Source organism: Drosophila bipectinata, chromosome XL, assembly GCF_030179905.1.
Source record: "Drosophila bipectinata strain 14024-0381.07 chromosome XL, DbipHiC1v2, whole genome shotgun sequence".
Lineage (NCBI taxonomy): Eukaryota > Metazoa > Arthropoda > Insecta > Diptera > Drosophilidae > Drosophila > Drosophila bipectinata.
This window is the reverse complement of record NC_091734.1, coordinates 3,099,384-3,118,473: the sequence shown is the minus strand read 5'-3', so window position 1 is coordinate 3,118,473 and position 19,090 is coordinate 3,099,384. Positions and strand designations below refer to the sequence as shown.

General features: G+C 42.8%; 5 protein-coding genes across 8 annotated transcripts; all 5 read left to right on the top strand.

Annotated features, from left to right (window-relative positions):
- Window positions 1-1,530: 1,530 nt before the first annotated feature.
- Vago (vago) lies at window positions 1,531-2,460 on the top strand. The gene is made up of 3 exons (XM_017234246.3): window positions 1,531-1,686; window positions 1,822-1,957; window positions 2,030-2,460. The coding sequence occupies exons 1-3, from the start codon at window positions 1,602-1,604 to the stop codon at window positions 2,298-2,300; spliced, it is 492 nt and encodes a 163-aa protein (XP_017089735.2). The 5' UTR covers window positions 1,531-1,601; the 3' UTR covers window positions 2,301-2,460.
- Window positions 2,461-2,649: 189 nt separating this feature from the next.
- On the top strand, window positions 2,650-4,444 carry LOC108120530 (growth hormone-inducible transmembrane protein). The gene is made up of 6 exons (XM_017234245.3): window positions 2,650-3,067; window positions 3,140-3,251; window positions 3,392-3,533; window positions 3,609-3,945; window positions 4,009-4,141; window positions 4,211-4,444. Exons 1-6 carry the CDS (start codon window positions 2,854-2,856, stop codon window positions 4,290-4,292), a joined length of 1,020 nt encoding a protein of 339 aa, XP_017089734.1. The 5' UTR covers window positions 2,650-2,853; the 3' UTR covers window positions 4,293-4,444.
- A 333-nt stretch (window positions 4,445-4,777) lies between these two features.
- LOC108120529 (lanC-like protein 3 homolog) lies at window positions 4,778-7,300 on the top strand. 3 transcript variants are annotated; one of them, XM_070279080.1, is made up of 3 exons: window positions 4,778-4,920; window positions 5,063-5,123; window positions 5,263-7,300. In XM_070279080.1, exon 3 carries the CDS (start codon window positions 5,370-5,372, stop codon window positions 6,627-6,629), a length of 1,260 nt encoding a protein of 419 aa, XP_070135181.1. In that variant the 5' UTR covers window positions 4,778-4,920; window positions 5,063-5,123; window positions 5,263-5,369; the 3' UTR covers window positions 6,630-7,300. The 3 variants fall into 3 exon arrangements, with proteins under 3 accessions (XP_070135181.1, XP_070135179.1, XP_017089733.1); XM_070279078.1 differs by having other exon boundaries at window positions 4,780-5,001; XM_017234244.3 differs by having other exon boundaries at window positions 4,780-5,001; window positions 5,249-7,300.
- A 1,124-nt stretch (window positions 7,301-8,424) lies between these two features.
- On the top strand, window positions 8,425-15,174 carry LOC108120561 (apyrase). 2 transcript variants are annotated; one of them, XM_017234288.3, is made up of 8 exons: window positions 8,425-8,912; window positions 9,130-9,355; window positions 9,409-9,606; window positions 12,516-12,918; window positions 14,248-14,405; window positions 14,467-14,563; window positions 14,617-14,974; window positions 15,025-15,174. In XM_017234288.3, the coding sequence occupies exons 1-8, from the start codon at window positions 8,776-8,778 to the stop codon at window positions 15,119-15,121; spliced, it is 1,674 nt and encodes a 557-aa protein (XP_017089777.2). In that variant the 5' UTR covers window positions 8,425-8,775; the 3' UTR covers window positions 15,122-15,174. The 2 variants fall into 2 exon arrangements, with proteins under 2 accessions (XP_017089777.2, XP_017089778.2); XM_017234289.3 differs by lacking the exons at window positions 14,248-14,405; window positions 14,467-14,563; window positions 14,617-14,974; window positions 15,025-15,174 and adding exons at window positions 13,161-13,318; window positions 13,392-13,488; window positions 13,550-13,904; window positions 13,971-14,137 and having other exon boundaries at window positions 8,449-8,912.
- A 340-nt stretch (window positions 15,175-15,514) lies between these two features.
- On the top strand, window positions 15,515-19,027 carry Hsp60A (Heat shock protein 60A). Its single transcript, XM_017234255.3, has 3 exons — window positions 15,515-15,671; window positions 16,768-18,138; window positions 18,203-19,027. Exons 2-3 carry the CDS (start codon window positions 16,768-16,770, stop codon window positions 18,551-18,553), a joined length of 1,722 nt encoding a protein of 573 aa, XP_017089744.2. The 5' UTR covers window positions 15,515-15,671; the 3' UTR covers window positions 18,554-19,027.
- Window positions 19,028-19,090: the final 63 nt, after the last annotated feature.

Here is a 19,090-nt window from a genome sequence, read left to right as displayed (position 1 = left end):
TAATTGATTCAAGTTTAATTGATTAAAACCTTAAAAGTCAGTCTTACGCAGCTTAATTTTTATGGCATTATTATACATTAAGGTTAACAATAGTACTAAGCACAAGTCAAGTCTAGACTAGTCAAATTATTATATTTAAAATGTATAATAATTAATTGTTGTTTAGCTAAAAAATATGCCAATAATTGGCTTGCGAAATTCCTAAAAATAGGCAACGATTTTAGCCAATAACCAACTTGGCTTTCATCTTTACAGACTTAAGTGAAAAATTGCCTAGCGTCGAAAGTAAACGGCTAAACTGTCACGTTGACAGCTTCCGCCGGAAATGCTGTCCACAAAAAAATTTGCAACTGCAGTCGTGCGAACATTACGGTACTTCTTCATCTTCTTCTGCCCTCTCCGGCCGGATGGGGTCACACTGGGTTCATCGCATTTCTTGTAATCGTTTCAGAATTGATTAGACGTCGCCACTGATTACAAAGTATATGTATAAAATGTGATTTGGTTTCGGGATTGGAAGGGCTTATCGCATGAACAGATTCTGAATGAATCTGATGATTAGTTACGAATTGAAAAAAGTTAACCAGGTCTACCAATCGATTTCCGTGTTTTCAAAAAAAAAAAGGGTATTTCCCCGTAAAAATCCATTCAACTGGAAACTTTATACTGGCAATTTTTGAAAACAAAAATTTTTGGAAACAAAATCAAGGAGTATGAGTCATCAAATGTTGCCCCAGTGCCCCAATGTCTGCATAATGAAGATAATGGCGCTGAGCAAATCAAAATATAAACAACGAATTCGTAAAATTGAACTTCAGAAAATCAACAAACCGCTTATAAATAAACATACACAGAAAAAATGTTTATTTTCGCTGGAGAAAAAATATACATAAGCAAAAGTATAGTTGGAAAGAAAGCAGGGTTTGTTTTTTAAACTATTTATTTATTTTTTTTTAAATGAATTTAAAACAGTTAAGCATAGATTCTACTATTTTTTATGTGTATAGTGTCTACAGGACTGATAGAGAACAGGTCAAATGGAAAAAAAACCCCATACATATAGTCATGAGCCGATATTTGTTTCATTTTGCATATTGATGTTGCTATTGTTCTTGTTGTTATGGATCTAATTGCGGCAAAGCGATAAGCAGAACATTATACAGTGCTTTCCATAGCTATAAGGATATTGTATCTTTACAATCTTTTTAAAAATAAATTTTGCTGTTAAATATATAAAATTTACATGTTAAAATACCAGTTTTTCAGAGTTTTAGGAACATTATAAAAATTGAAATTTTGTCCATTAATTTATTTATGAAACACACTGTAAATGGGCCATTTACACATATAAACATTCAAGTAAAAATTGTTAAATTCATTGTAGAGAGAAAGCACGCAAATGTAGCAAGTGTGTGATTTAAAATATATGTATATATGTACATATATAGACAAAACCCAGACATCGACAAAAATGTACTTTGTATAATTTTTTGTTGTTGGTTTCCTCATTATAAAAATGAAGAAAGATTAGTACAGAGATCAGTTGTGCGGTAAACTTTGCAAACGTCGGGCCAGAAATTCTGTCCATCCGTCCCCCCAAAATGGAGTTACTCAAAACTTTTAGATATATATTCCTGATCGTATCCCTAGTTGTAGTGGGAATTGACGCGGGCGTGCCTTATCGACGTAAGAATAAAAGGATCATTGACTAATAAATGGTTTTTGGAAATCCTTTTAACAAAAAATTAATGAAAAATCAATTTTGAGACATTGAATGTTTTGATTTTTAATTCCTTAATACATAATTTTCTATTTCAAAAGAACCATACGTGTACGAGCATCAATTCTGCATGGATACAGTGACTGGAAGACAGCTTTACGTGGGTGAGGTCTTCACCAGACCGGGTCAGTGCATTCGGATTCAGTGTTTGGGGACACTGCAACTCTGGGAGGACAGGTGAGTTACAATTTTTAAAAATATTATATAAAGATTAAATAATGATATTTCAAATTAATTTCTAATTTGCAGTTGCCTTGTGCCGAAACTTTCTAAGGGTGACTGCCGTCCAGTTCAACCCGAGGAGGAAAATCTGGATTATCCCCGATGCTGCCCAATGTACGAGTGCAAAACCTATCAGTCACATGCGGGGGGTAGGGTAGAGCAGACCATCACCTACGACCATTACGGCACTGTACGAAAGTCCCACCTCACGGAGGTGATTGTGATCAGGCCCCAGAAGGGATCTCCAGTGAACGTGGAGGATCCCGCAGCGCCCTCGCCGCGCAAGTATCAGGTGTAGCTCTCTGTTTCACTGTGATTGAGTGAGATTAGGCCTAGTTAGTAATTAAAGCATCATAACTTAAAAAATGTAACAAAAAATGCAACACCAAAGATGTGTCTTAGGTGAAAAAAAAACTATTTTAAAATATAAAAATAAACAAACGAATATAAATTTTAAACATTGTAATAAGTTTCCTAAAATAATAGATACAGATAAGATATTAAAGCTTTTTATTTGCCATGGCGTCTTTAATATTTTTGAAAACACCGCCACCTCGATACTTATCGCACCATTGATAGAGATGGAAGATTTTTCGATCGGTAATATATCGATATACAGCAGCCATATGTGTATCGCACAGAAGGTGACATATCTAAACACAGTTACTAGAACTTGCTACGAAACAACAATAATAGAAATATAAGCTGCACGAAAAACGAATAAACGCAGTTATTTTGAGGAAAATAGAAACGAATACAAAGGCAACCGAAATTCCCAGCAAGACTACATTATCGCACAGCTGTGAAACGTGACATTCGTATTATCCAGAGTATTTCATCACAACAACAAAATGTTGCGCCTTGCACTTTCGGCCGTCCGTCCTGCCGCCGGCAGTCTCAATCTTCTTAACCAGGCTCCGGAGCATCTGCTCCGCGCCAAGCCCAACATGGCGGTGGTGCGCAACTACGCCCGTGGTCCGGTCCGTACCCGGGCTCCCGTGGAGCAGCAAACATTGCGGGCTCCCTCGCTCAAGGAGAAACTGATGGGTCCGCCAAGCGCCAATGGTAAGAGATGGCTCTGTAACATCACTCGGGTTCTTGTGTAATCACATTTTTCCTTATGGTCGCCTCTTTCAGCTTATTCCATGGGCAAGGGCGCTGCCGCTGGAGCCGCTGCTGTGGGACTGGGCGCTCTATGCTACTACGGCGTGGGATTGGGCAAGCACACCAGCATTGCCGACAATGCCATGTGAGTTTACCATAAGCTGATGGCCCTAAAGATGCATTTTTATGCTATCTGATGTCATGAATCATCTCTTTCGTGAAATTCTGATAGTCATCCATAGTCTTGTAGAAGTAAGCTTATAAACTTTCATTCTTTTATTACAGAATGTGGCCGGAATATGTAAGGGATCGCATTCAGAGTACATATGCCTTTTTCGGAGGATCTTGTGTCCTGACTGCAGCTGCTGCCGCAGCCGTTTTCCGTTCACCTCGCCTCCTGGAGCTGACCTCTCGTGGTGGTATTTTGGTAAGTCTGATTCGAAACCCCATGTTGGCGGCACACACATGAAACACAACATAACCAAACACTTCATCCGGACAGGCAACCATTGCTTCTCTAGCTCTTGTTATCGGCAGCGGGGCCGTGGCCAGGTCAATTGACTACCAGCCGGGTCTGGGGCCCAAGCACCTGGCCTGGGCGGTGCACTGCGCCATTCTGGGAGCCGTTATCGCTCCCATCTGCTTCATGGGCGGACCGATTTTAACGCGCGCCGCTCTCTACACTGGCGGCATTGTCGGAGGCTTGTCCACGATCGCGGCGTGTGCCCCCAGCGACAAGTTCCTGGCTATGGGTGGACCCCTGGCCATTGGTCTGGGAGTGGTCTTTGCTTCCTCGCTGGCCTCCATGTGGCTGCCGCCCACCACAGCCCTGGGAGCTGGTAAGTCCTATCGAAATATATTCCTTTCGTAGGGAATGGTGTTATACTTGTTTGTTCTTCCAGGTCTGGCCTCAATGTCCTTGTATGGAGGTCTGGTTCTGTTCAGTGGTTTCCTTCTCTACGACACCCAGCGTATGGTGCGCAAAGCTGAAGTTTATCCACAGTATGCCTATGCCCCATATGATCCTATCAACGCGTAAGTATCTATCTATCATGGCACAACCAATGGAATATTTTCCTAACTAGGATTTTTGTTTCATTTTAGATCGATGTCCATCTATATGGATGTACTGAACATCTTCATCCGCATCGTCACCATTCTGAGTGGTGGTCAGCGCAGGAAGTAAACCATGCAAATGTGATCCAGGGATAATAACCTACATGTATACATAAATTTATATTCTTGTTAAAATAAACCGATTGAGTTGATAAGCAAATCATAAAAGTTTGTTTTAAAAAGGACTATCTCAAAAATAAATGTATTTTTTAGTTTAAAAAATGAATTTTAAGTGTTTTTAGTTGCTAACTTTAGTATTCAGTATATGGCTTTTATTTTAGTTGTTTTGATAATTAAATAATTATATTTTTTATGAAAATGCAAAGTTGCTACTATCGTATGTTGTAATACCACTTATTAAGTTAAAAAAATGGGATAATCTTAATCTATAGTATATGTTCTTGGTTTTTTTTTTAGTAGGAAAATATTTTTTTTAAGCTTCTAATTTAATAGTTAATTGTTTACATAATAAACTTTAGACATTTTAGTCGGAATTTACCGTAGCTGTTATCGATATTTCAGCCGATAGCCGGCACTCGATAGTCGCGCAGCTTTAAGAAACTTTGCAGGACACTTTTAACAAGCCGCCAGGACCCTTGAATATTAGCCGACAAGCTCGGCAATCGTAAAGTTGTATTTAAAAAATATAGAAATAAAATATAGCTGGCTTTGAAAGAAGTGTCAGGCCGACTGCAAAGGTTGTGATTGATTTTCAAAAGAATAAACACAAAAAATAAGCTTCCTCAGCGAGCTCGACACTTGAAACACGACCTTTTTTGGTAATAAGTGAAAATTATAGTATTAATACGTGATATCTACTTCCATATGCCTGATTTGCAGGTTCGCAATACATCCAGGGGTTACTGTTCGAAGGCTAAGCATCCGTTTCCACCTGAGACAGGTGAGTTGTGACAAGGAGTGTGGGAGTGTGGGGCGGGGCAGACGCCAGACCGCAGACCGCGCCCTTCAAAGCCGGCAAATCGATTTGCCACCTGACTACATATATACAGATGTATTAATATGAAGGAGTTTCGTTACAGCCGCTATTGCCAATCCTGCTGAAGACCAGAGGATAGCTAGCCAGAGCGGTTATCTCAACACTCGCCAGCAGGCGGAGCCCCAAGAAGACGAGCAGGACCACGACGAGATGGAGCGCCGCTACCTTAAGAATCCATTTCCCGATTTTGCCGGCGGCGAGAACACTCCGTTCGCCAGCGATGAGGAGCACATCAAGAATCTCATCTGCACCTATGTAGATGCCATCTTGGAGTCGTGCCATCCCAGCAGCGAGGAGGAGGACCATCGCGGGGATCTGTATGTGGGCAATGCCGGCATCGCCTTCATGTTTTGGAAGCTGGCCAGCTGCGAACAGACCCGAGATCTCTATCCGGCATTGGAGCACGCCACAGCCTTCATCCGGAATGCCAAAGCGAATGCCAAGCGCTACAAGAAACGTTCCGCAGAGCGATACTCATTCCTTTGCGGAAATGCCGGCATCTACGCCGTATCGGCGGCCATCTCACAGGCCAACAAAGACACCGAAGAGCTGTCCAATGACCTGGCCAACTTCAAGTCGGGCATCCCGTCCAGCAAGGAGTTCACCCACACCAAATACGGCTGCGACGAGGTGCTGGTGGGTCGGGCCGGCTACTTGTCCGGCTGCTATTGGCTGAACGATATTCTGCCGGAGAAGAAGATAACCGACGACGATCTGATCTCCATTTGCCAGAAGATTGTGACCAGCGGACGGGAGTACAGTCGACAGAATGGCTCACCGCTGCCATTGATGTACCAGTACCATGGCACCGAGTATCTGGGCGCGGCCCACGGCCTATGCGCCATCCTGCACATGCTGCTGGACAGCCCATGGTTCCGTACCATGCCCATTTCAGCTCCGGCACCCGAGTTGCGCGACATTAAGCGATCGATTGACTTCTTTCTGGAGCTTCAGGATAGCGAAGGTAACTTCCCAGTGGCTCTGGAGGATTTGCGCTCTGGTCGGGACAAGCGTCTGGTGCATTGGTGTCATGGAGCTCCCGGGGTTGTGTACGTGCTGGCCAAGGCCTATCTAATCTTCAAGGAGGAGAAGTACCTGGCTTCGCTGCGACGCTGCGCCGATTTGGTGTGGAAGAAGGGCTTCCTGCGCAAGGGACCGGGCATCTGTCATGGCGTGGCGGGCAACGGCTATGTCTTCTTGCTGCTGTTCCGGCTGACCAACGAGATGAAGTACCTGTATCGGGCCCACAAGTTCATGGAGCTGCTGACCAATGCGGAGTTCAAGTTGCGTGCCCGTACACCCGATCGCCCCCACAGCCTGTACGAGGGCGTTGCCGGCACCGTTTGCTACCTGGTGGATCTGCTCGAACCGGAGGAGGCATACTTCCCCTTCATGGACGTATTCCACTAGGTGGCCAAGGTCGGGGCGGAGGAGTAGTCATTATGCTCAATCAGGGAGAGTTAACCCATCAATTCTAGTCATTTGTTTTTCGATTTTTCAGTTGTAGTTCTCTCATTGTTGCCTTTGCGTTAATCCCAGAGGAGTGGGAGTTGCATACGGATTGGGAATTGAAGTGGGCGTTGGAATCAAAATCCGGAATCGATATCTGAATCTGAATCTGAAGACAAAAACTTGAAGCCTGAATCGGAACGCTCATCGCTTGCAGAAATATTCTCAGTCATTCTCATATCAAAATTCTTTGTGCTTTACGCTAAGCAATTAACTTAATACATTGATACTTATATATACACAGACATATGCATTATATTTATATACAATTTATATTATATATATATACATATATATATGTATATATATACAGATACTTGCGCTGACATCTCTATATACAGACAAACATAAATACTTACATGCATAATGTGCTTTATACCTACGAGTAATCCACAAAGAGCTCTAAATCTATTGTCAATGGGAGTGAAGAATAAATAATTGTACTATATTTTATATAGATATATATATATGTACAATCCTGTGGCCACAATCGATGCACCAACCCCGCTGGTCATCGATGCGTTTCATATGGATGAACACCCCAAGAATAAAACCAAAGTATTTTCATTCAACCCTCCCTTTTTTTTCATTCTTTGTGGGGTTTTTTCATCGAAAAGTTATTGGAATGTAAGGTCTCAAGTACTTTGACTTACATAAAGCCCAAAATAATCGTTGAAGTAATGATTAAAATCTGGATTTCTTATCACAAGGGTGTACTTAATTCACAGATTGTAGGAATGCTTTATATATCTTATTCACGCCTAAGATTCCTGGTAATCCTATAAGGTAATACCCTAAGATGATAGCTGAGATGATATCCTTCTCCTTTCTATCCTAAGATTCCTGGTATTCCTAGAAGATAAAGCCCTTATAGTACAACTTAAAGTATTCCTCCCTATGGAAACCCCACTTTTAAATAGTTTATAATGATCTATCCTTTCTTATAACTATGATACCTGATATTACTGAAAAGTACCACCCTTCGATGACTGTTTTGAGTGGCGCACAGGTGCTATTAAGTGTTTGTATATTCCCAATATGGAGTATATTCATTCAGAGATAGTAGATCCGAGATATAGAGCACTTGGAGCTAAGCCAATATTATTCTTTTTTTTTTTTTTACTCGCCAAAGGTGCAATAAATCGATTCGTGTGAAGCTATCAGGTTAGCTGTTCTGCTCCCACGCTCATATATTTTATTTTTCGGGCCCAGAACGTAATAAACATTTTTTCATTAAGTGCGGAGAGCATGTGTAACACATGTCCATTCAATAAATATACTATATAGAACTGGTAGTACCCGCCGTATCCGACTCATAACACTCATTTGTTTAAGATAAGATTTTGATCAAATGAATGAATATTTAATAAACAGCTTTTTTATCGCATCATAAAAATAACTCTGACCGATATAAATATAGTATTCACCAAGATCTAACTAAGAAAATTAAATTATTATTTATTTTTCCATTTTTTACATTATTTTTATTACTCATACGACACGTTTGTCAGTTAGAATGTATAATTATAACCGAAGGCTTGAAATGAGGCGAGAGATATGGTTAGTTTTTAGTAATCTTGACTAAGGTTTGTAAAGTTTTACAACAGGTTTAGATAATGCTTATGAGGTGTTACAAAAACCTAAAAATCAAGTTCAAAAACAAGCTGTTCCAACACTGATCATAAAACCTTTTCTAAAATTGTTGAAAGATTTAAAAAAAAAATTTTTAGAATTTAATGGATTCTAAAACATATATCCTTTCCTTTGGAAAATCTTTTTTTGAAAAAACCTTAAAATCTCTTTATGAAACACCAAGAGATCTTTTCTTTTAGTGTACAAATCAATAGCCAATCAATAAGGTGACAAGTAGAGGGTTTATACCGATCCGATCGCAACGAGTACGAGTATCCCCCAGCACCCGAAGCCCACCAGATTTGGCAGACCTCGAACTGGTGGCGATTTTGGCCATTCAGTTGCCTTATCGACGGCCATCCGGCAGGGTGTAAAAAATATATACATTATTTTCTCCGGAAATCGACAACAAAAAATGGCCGACAAAAATCAATTTATTTTTTTGATTTTTATAATCATTGGGATTGTAATTCAGCAGGGAAATGTCAGTGAGGCTGCCGACAAGGATGGCTTCCCGGTGGCCATTATTCACATCAACGACTTGCACGCGAGGTAAGGCGGAAAGTAATAACAACCCGAGTAATCAGATTCATTCGGTTTATGGCCATCATAATCGTTGAGCAGCTTTATCTCAGACTTATCGCGATTCCGTGATCCCGATAACGTATAACGATGACGCCCAACCCCCATCTACAAAACACGAGCCCACTTCAAATCCGGATTTTGGTCACTAATCCCCGCTTCGATTACGATTTTTTTGCTTTTAAAGGTTCGAGGCCACGGACACCTCTGGTGGCACCTGCGACGAGGGCGAGACCTGCATCGGAGGCTATCCCCGTACCGTCTACACGATCCGCCGCCTCCTCGCCGAGCAGGCCGAACTGAATCCCATCTACATCAATGCGGGCGACAGTTTCCAGGGCACCTTGTGGTACAACTTGGGGCGCTGGAATGTCACCCAGCAGCTGCTCAATATCCTGCCCGCCGATGCCATGGTAAGTACTCCTAAAATTTAATATTAGTCCACCTTTAATGCCCTAATTTTCAGACCCTGGGCAACCACGAGTTCGACAATGGTGTGGAGGGTGTGGTGCCCTTCCTGCAGACGATCAACACCAGCATGTTGGTGGCCAACATGGACTGCGCCCACGAACCCACCATGGACGGCTTGTACAAAAAATCCGAGATCATCGAACGGAACGGTCGAAAAATCGGTCTCATCGGTGTTATCCTGGAAACCACATACGTGAGTTTATTTTTTGTATCTCAAAAATATTTTGTATTCAGATTTTGATGCAGATTAACAGAAAATCGATCCACAAATCGTTTGGGGTATTCCGCTTGAGAATCGGATGAGAATTGGCTGAGATATAGCTATGGCTATGGGCCTCATATGATAATCTAGGATTTTGCAGGGGATGCCCCACAAAATTTCGAAAAAAATCTAAAAAATATTTTGTGTTCAGATTTTGATGCAGATTAATAGAGAATCGGTTCACAAATCGTTTGGGGTATCCCGCTTGAGAATCGGACGAGAATTGGCCGAGATATAGCTATGGCTCTGGGCCATATATGAAAATCCAGGATTTTGCAGGGGATGCCCCACAAAATTTCGAAAAAAATCTAAAAAATATTTTGGGTTCAGATTTTGATGCAGATTAAGAGAGAATCGGTTCACAAATCGTTTGGGGTATTCCACTTGAGAATCGGATAAGAATTGGCCGAGATATAGCTATGGCTCTGGGCCTCATATGAAAATCCAGGATTTTGCAGGGGATGCCCCACAAAATTTCGAAAAAAATGTAAAAAATATTTTGTGTTCAGATTTTGATGCAGATTAATAGAGAATCGATCCACCAATCGTTTGGGGTATCCCGCTTGAGAATCGGACGAGAATTGGCCGAGATATAGCTATGGCTCTGGGCCATATATGAAAATCCAGGATTTTGCAGGGGATGCCCCACAAAATTTCGAAAAAAATCTAAAAAATATTTTGTGTTCAGATTTTGATGCAGATTAATAGAGAATCGATCCACCAATCGTTTGGGGTATCCCGCTTGAGAATCGGACGAGAATTGGCCGAGATATAGCTATGGCTCTGGGCCATATATGAAAATCCAGGATTTTGCAGGGGATGCCCCACAAAATTTCGAAAAAAATCTAAAAAATATTTTGTGTTCAGATTTTGATGCAGATTAATAGAGAATCGGTTCAAAAATCGTTTGGGGTATTCCGTTTGAGAATCGGATGAGAATTGGCTGAGATATAGCTATGGCTCTGGGCCTCATACGAAAATCCAGGATTTTGCAGGGGATGCCCCACAAAATTTCGAAAAAAATCTAAAAAATATTTTGTGTTCAGATTTTGATGCAGATTAATAGAGAATCGGTTCACAAATCGTTTGGGGTATCCCGCTTGAGAATCGGACGAGAATTGGCCGAGATATAGCTATGGCTCTGGGCCATATATGAAAATCCAGGATTTTGCAGGGGATGCCCCACAAAATTTCGAAAAAAATCTAAAAAATATTTTGTGTTCAGATTTTGATGCAGATTAATAGAGAATCGATTCACCAATCGTTTGGGGTATCCCGCTTGAGAATCGGACGAGAATTGGCCGAGATATAGCTATGGCTCTGGGCCATATATGAAAATCCAGGATTTTGCAGGGGATGCCCCACAAAATTTCGAAAAAAATCTAAAAAATATTTTGTGTTCAGATTTTGATGCAGATTAATAGAGAATCGGTTCAAAAATCGTTTGGGGTATTCCGTTTGAGAATCGGATGAGAATTGGCTGAGATATAGCTATGGCTCTGGGCCTCATATGAAAATCCAGGATTTTGCAGGGGATGCCCCACAAAATTTCGAAAAAAATCTAAAAAATATTTTGTGTTCAGATTTTGATGCAGATTAATAGAGAATCGATCCACCAATCGTTTGGGGTATCCCGCTTGAGAATCGGACGAGAATTGGCCGAGATATAGCTATGGCTCTGGGCCATATATGAAAATCCAGGATTTTGCAGGGGATGCCCCACAAAATTTCGAAAAAAATTTAAAAAATATTTTGTGTTCAGATTTTTATGCAGATTAATAGAGAATCGATTCACAAATCGTTTGGGGTATCCCGCTTGAGAATCGGACGAGAATTGGCCGAGATATAGCTATGGCTCTGGGCCATATATGAAAATCCAGGATTTTGCAGGGGATGCCCCACAAAATTTCGAAAAAAATTTAAAAAATATTTTGTGTTCAGATTTTTATGCAGATTAATAGAGAATCGATTCACAAATCGTTTGGGGTATCCCGCTTGAGAATCGGACGAGAATTGGCCGAGATATAGCTATGGCTCTGGGCCATATATGAAAATCCAGGATTTTGCAGGGGATGCCCCACAAAATTTCGAAAAAAATTTAAAAAATATTTTGTGTTCAGATTTTTATGCAGATTAATAGAGAATCGATTCACAAATCGTTTGGGGTATTCCGCTTGAGAATCGGATGAGAATTGGCCGAGATATAGCTATGGCTCTGGGCCATACATGAAAACCCAGGAATTTGCTGGGGATGCCCCACAAAATTTCGAAAAAAATCTAAAAAATATTTTGTGTTCAGATTTTTATGCAGATTAATAGAGAATCGATTCACAAATCGTTTGGGGTATCCCGCTTGAGAATCGGACGAGAATTGGCCGAGATATAGCTATGGCTCTGGGCCATATATGAAAATCCAGGATTATGCAGGGGATGCCCCACAAAATTTCGAAAAAAATTTAAAAAATATTTTGTGTTCAGATTTTTATGCAGATTAATAGAGAATCGATTCACAAATCGTTTGGGGTATCCCGCTTGAGAATCGGACGAGAATTGGCCGAGATATAGCTATGGCTCTGGGCCATATATGAAAATCCAGGATTTTGCAGGGGATGCCCCACAAAATTTCGAAAAAAATTTAAAAAATATTTTGTGTTCAGATTTTTATGCAGATTAATAGAGAATCGATTCACAAATCGTTTGGGGTATTCCGCTTGAGAATCGGATGAGAATTGGCCGAGATATAGCTATGGCTCTCGGCCACATATGAAAATCCAGGATTTTACAGGGTTATGGAAATAATCCTTACATTCTAATACTAATTACCTAAATATTTGCCTCAGGAACTGGCCAATACTGGGAAACTGATCTTCCGGAACGAGAGCGACACAATCCGTGAAGAAGCGGCGTTGCTGAAGGCCCAGGGAGCCAACATCATCATCGTGATCTCCCATTGCGGCTATGATGTGGACCAGGATATTGCCGCCAATGCCGGTGATGTGATCGACGTAATTGTGGGCTCGCACTCGCATACATTCCTTTACACGGGTACTCCTCCTGGTCCTCACAATGCTGCGGGTCCCTACCCCACGGAGGTCGTCCACAGCACCGGACATCGTGTCCTTATTGTCCAGGCATCGGCGTATGCCCGGTATGTGGGTAACTTGGTGGTCTATTTCGATGACAATGGCGATGTGGTGGACTTTGAGGGAGCTCCTCTCTACATGGGACAAGATGTACCACAGGGTAAGCTATTAAAATTTTTATTTATGTTTTAAACTTTATAAGCTTTGACTTAAAATCGGGTTTTATGTAAATTCCTTTCTTTATTCTTGTCTTGAGTTCCTCATACTTTTCCTCAAGTTTTCGTTTTTTATCCAAAGTTTTGTGTTTGTGATCGTTTTAAGTGTGACCCTAGTTTTTATTATCATTTTAAGTGTGACCAAGTGGCTTATTTGTCTAAGTGCTGTGATCAATCCTATATGCAGATGAGGATGTTCTGGTGGCCATGGCACCATGGCAAGTGGAAATCGACAAAAAGGGCAAGGAGGTGATTGGCAGCACCAAGGTGGATCTCACCAAGGACGACTGTTCCGAGGGCGAGTGCAATTTGGGGAACTTCTTCTGCGATGCGATGGTGCATTCCGTAAGTTCTTTAATTCTTGACTTTTTCTAGAGTTTTTAAATTAAATTATTCATTAATTAATTAATTCTATTAGTTTGTAGGAATGGCTTCTTACGAGCAAAAGGCCTGGACAAATGTTTCCGCAGGACTTATGAATATTGGAGGATTACGAGTACCTCTCACCAGGGGAAGTAAGTTTAGAAAGGGAATATTAATCATAAACATACAAACTAATTATCCTTTTAATTAAAGACCTCACCTATGCCCATATGGTCAGCATGTCACCCTTTGAGAACACCCTGGTGGCCTACAGCTTACCTGGCACCAAAATTGTGGAGGCGATGGAGCATGCTGTCAGTAAAGTGGACTTGGAGAACGAAACAACTGGCTCGTATATTAATCTCCAGTTCTCTGGTATCCGGGTGAAGTATGACTTCACCAAGCCCGTCGGATCCCGGGTGATTTCTGTGTCGGTACGCTGTGCCGACTGCGAGGTGCCCAAGTATGAGACCCTAGTGAGCGATAAGCTCTACAGGCTCACCTCTCCGGACTTCCTGCAGCAGGGCGGCGATGGATATACCATGCTGGCCGAGGGCACTGATATCCAGTAAGTGATTATGGAGTATAACCTTTAATATAGTTAAATTATTAAATATTTCAACCCACTTTTAAGGCGAGGAATGACCGATCTGAATGCCCTCATCTCGTACAGCAACCATATTGGTCCCATTATTCATGGTCTGGAGGGACGCATCACTGTTCTTAACTGATCTACGAATCAAAAATAAGCTGTACTGCCATAAAGTTTTTTTTTTTAACAGTAAAAACTTTTTAAAAGTTAAAAACATTGTTTTTCTTTAAGCTAATAATTAATTTAAAAATCACTAGAAATAAAAGCATTTTCTTGTGTGTTTCTTAAGTTTGTAATGTTTTTAAAATAATTTTTCAAGATGAACAAGTTTTGGAGGCCATGCTTCCCTGGCAGGATGAAATGGAATCTATTTCCAAGCAGGTTGTGGGCCAGAGTCGGGTTTACCTTCAGCAAAGTGAATGCTCCCATGGAGAATGTAATCTGGGTAACTTTTTCACAGATGCCATGGTCTATTCGGTGAGTTTGGATTCATAATCAAGGGATTATTCATTTTCCTATAATCCTTATGGTCTGGCAGTTTGTCAAGGATGCAGTGACTACGAATGAAAAGTGGAGTAACGTCACCATGGCCATGACAACCCAGGGAACCTTTCGAGTGCCCATTCATCCTGGCAGTGAGTTTTAAACAAAAAGGATAATTAAACACCTTAATATTTGAAATCCTCAGACATAACCTATGGCCAACTGGTGACCGTGTGTCCCTGGCAAAATCAACTGGTTGCCCTTAACCTTTATGGCCATCATATCCTTCAGACTTTAGAAGTCGGTGTGGCACCAATGAATGCGAGCTCTGCTTCGCCCAGATCCTCGCGCCTTTTGCAGGTTTCCGGGCTGCGGTACGTCGTCGATTTAAAGGCCGAGGTTGGCCAGAGGATTACCAGTGTCCGAGTACGGTGCTCCGAGTGCCAGGTACCCGAGTACAGGCCACTTGATTTGACGAAACAATACCGCCTGGTGGTCATGTCTTATCTGGCGAGTGGAATGAATGGCTTTGGAGTGATTAGCGAAAATGCCGAAGATTTGGAGTGAGTTTTCCTATTATATTAGAAACTAATTAAATTAATTATCATTGCAGGATGGGCCCAATAGATGTGGATGCCTTTAAGGACTATATGGATGCAGTGGGTCCCATTACCACGGGAATCGAGAACAGGATTCAGATTTTGAAATGAGACAATAATTGTGATTTGTGGAGTGCCACAGTGATATTTTTTAATTGGCTTTAATTTTCCTATATTAAGTGTATTTGATCTTATTATATTTTGTATTAAATGCTAAATGAAATATAAACTCACAGCAAAGCGCGCGCTTATTATTTTTTAAGTAAAAAAGTATTTAAAGATCCAGGCCAATGTTTTAAAACCAAAATTTTAAAAATTAATAAAAACCTCCCAAAATTCAAAGACAGCATTAGCAAGTTAATCTTTTGAATATTTTACAAATCTTTATTTTTTAAAATTTCAAAGTTGATTGCAATATCGATATATCGATAAGAAAATAAAATGTTTGTATCGACTTGTCTCTCAATCGATATATCGATACTCTTTTTTCAATCGATACCCAGATGGTTTCATCGCTGATCTTCCACCTCTAACAGCACTTACCGTGGGCACATTTCGAATTCGGAAGCAAGTGGCTCCCTTGTTGAATTTGACGTCAAAAAGAATCGGAAGCATTAATTTTACTGTCTTGTAAGCCGTTGCAGCATCAGTTTTATTCAAAGTAAGTTGCAGTTTATATCTATTTTTCAATTAATTTATACCAATTGTGTATGCGAGTCGCGTGTTAAAAGCCAAGGTGCCATATCGTGCGAGAGTGAGTTATATAAGAAGGAACTATCTGGGGGTATAGCCGGCAAATCGTGTTTCCAGAAGGTTCGGTTAATTGATTAACCTATCATTAAGTAATATCCTTACTAATTGTAGCCAACTACCTTTGGATAATAGAAATTATTTAATTAAACACACCAACTAGGCGTAGATAGGAGGAGGATTTAATGAAAAAAAAAAACTTGAGCAGCAAACGCACATGTTTTCTGCCCCAACCAGCCGGCAATCGAAAGTTATTTCACATTTACCGGGAGAATTGCATGTGCTCTTGCCTGTCGCTATGCTCCCTAATGGGAGGGATTTCGTAACAGGCCCTTGGATGACATTCTTCTAACTTGGCGGGTATCTATTTTCTGGCCCAACTTGATTACATAAATGGTTTCTTCTGGAAAGGCGATGCTACCAGTGTGTGGTGTCGGGGGAGGGGGCCTGGCCGGCACAGTGAACCCTCTGATAAGACTGACCCGACCGTGATACAGACTTGCTTGTAATATTATTTTGGCATTTTTAAATACTATTCCAAATGGGAAACTTTCCATGTAATTTCCAATTGGTGTTTATGTAATTTCTTGTTTAAAATTTTGCTTAAATATTTCATAATTATTTTAAGAAACCAAGCAAGCTTTGAAATTGGAATTAAATGTCAAAAATTGTGAGATTCCTGAGCCCATCTAGTCGTTCCTAGTGCCTCTCAGTTTTCATCTGAATTTCGAGACACAAACACACGTCTGTATTTCCGAAATAAAATTTCATCTGAATTTTTAAACATCTTTTTTTTTTAAATATTTTCCAAATTTTTCTATCAACGAGTGGTATTTGAAAAATTGAAAAATATCTCAAGCCTTGCGGGTATTGTACTTTGGACCTTGAAGCCATAGCACCAGACTCCGGGGTAAATAATGAGAGAAGAGAGCACGTGTTTCATAGTCTCCCCCCACCTCCTGACCGATACTCATCCGTAATTGCATTCCCTCTCCACCTCTCTGTAGATGTTCCGTTTACCCGTTTCTCTGGCCCGCACCTCCATCAGCCGCCAGCTGGCCATGCGCGGCTATGCCAAGGATGTCAAGTTCGGACCCGAGGTGCGCGCCATGATGCTCCAGGGCGTGGATGTTCTGGCCGATGCCGTGGCCGTCACCATGGGTCCCAAGGGCCGTAACGTGATCATCGAGCAGTCGTGGGGCTCGCCCAAGATCACCAAGGACGGTGTCACCGTCGCCAAGTCCATTGAGCTGAAGGACAAGTTCCAGAACATTGGCGCCAAGCTCGTCCAGGATGTGGCCAACAATACCAACGAGGAGGCTGGTGACGGCACCACCACTGCCACCGTACTGGCCCGCGCCATTGCCAAGGAGGGCTTCGAGAAGATCTCCAAGGGCGCCAATCCCGTCGAGATTCGTCGCGGTGTCATGCTGGCCGTGGAGACTGTCAAGGACAACCTCAAGACCATGTCGCGCCCCGTCAAGACGCCCGAGGAGATCGCCCAGGTGGCCACCATCTCGGCCAACGGCGACCAGGCCATCGGCAAGCTGATCAGCGACGCCATGAAGAAGGTGGGACGCGACGGCGTCATCACCGTCAAGGACGGCAAGACCCTCACCGACGAGCTGGAGGTGATCGAGGGCATGAAGTTCGATCGCGGCTACATCTCGCCCTACTTCATCAACTCGACCAAGGGCGCCAAGGTCGAGTTCCAGGACGCCCTGCTGCTGCTCTCCGAGAAGAAGATCTCGTCGGTGCAGAGCATCATTCCCGCCCTGGAGCTGGCCAATGCCCAGCGCAAGCCCCTGGTCATCATTGCCGAGGACATCGATGGCGAGGCTCTCAGCACACTGGTGGTGAACCGTCTCAAGATCGGCCTGCAGGTGGCCGCCGTCAAGGCGCCCGGATTCGGTGACAACCGCAAGAGCACCCTCACCGACATGGCCATCGCCTCCGGCGGTATTGTCTTCGGCGATGATGCCGATTTGGTCAAGCTGGAGGACGTAAAGATCTCCGACCTGGGCCAGGTGGGCGAAGTGGTGGTCACCAAGGACGACACCCTGCTGCTGAAGGGCAAGGGCAAGAAGGAGGATGTGTCGCGTCGCGTCGACCAGATCAAGGATCAGATCACCGAGACCACATCCGAGTACGAAAAGGAGAAGCTGCAGGAGCGTCTTGCCCGCCTGGCCTCCGGTGTTGCCCTGCTGCGCGTCGGTGGCTCCAGCGAGGTGGAGGTCAACGAGAAGAAGGACCGCGTCCACGATGCCCTGAACGCTACCCGGGCTGCCGTCGAGGAGGGAATCGTTCCCGGAGGCGGCACTGCTCTGCTGCGCTGCATCGAGAAGCTGGATAGCGTCGAGACCCAGAACGAGGACCAGGTGAGATGGGATTTCAATGAAAATTGTACCATAGTTTCTCTAACTCTTGTTGTCATCCACTTAGAACCTTGGTGTGGAGATCGTGCGCCGTGCCCTGCGCATGCCCTGCATGACGATTGCCAAGAACGCCGGTGTCGATGGCGCCATGGTGGTGGCCAAGGTGGAGACCCAGCAGGGCGACTACGGCTACGATGCCCTGAAGGGCGAATACGGCAACCTGATCGAGAAGGGCATCATCGATCCCACCAAGGTGGTGCGCACTGCCATCACCGATGCCTCTGGTGTCGCCTCTCTGCTGACCACCGCCGAGGCCGTTGTCACCGAGATCCCCAAGGAGGATGCTGGTCCGGGACTGGGCGGCATGGGTGGAATGGGCGGTATGGGTGGTATGGGCGGCATGGGTGGCATGATGTAAGCCACTCCCAATGACGATTCTGTTTAAGCCACCATGTTGACAAGAGCGGCGTGACGGAGAACCAAAACGTACGCAGCTAACCAACCTACCCACATCCATCCAACTAGTCGCGGCGAGCCATCACCAATATCTCTTACGTCGGTGCATCCAGCCAGCCTCCTCCTCCTACCCCCTCCCCCACATATACATTCTAATCCTTGATGGAACATGATCCTGCTTCGCATTTATCCCTCGTTTTTTTGCCTTGGAAGCAGGACGCACTTCACACACACATCGAACTAAACAGGCACATCTGGATGAGCGCTCGCCAAGATCAGGCTGCGTCCGTCTTCCCCGCATTCGCGTCCTCCGCTCCATGGTGCTTTACGTTTTTTTTTAACTATTCCTTAATTCTACTTTTTACATGTTATATATGTAAAGCTACCGTTAGTTGTAAAATATAAAATAAAAATAAAAGTTACTTTGAGGACTAAATTTTTTAACTTTTCTATTTTTTTGAGAGTGTAGCAACACTAAGTTCCTACTAGCCTAGCAACC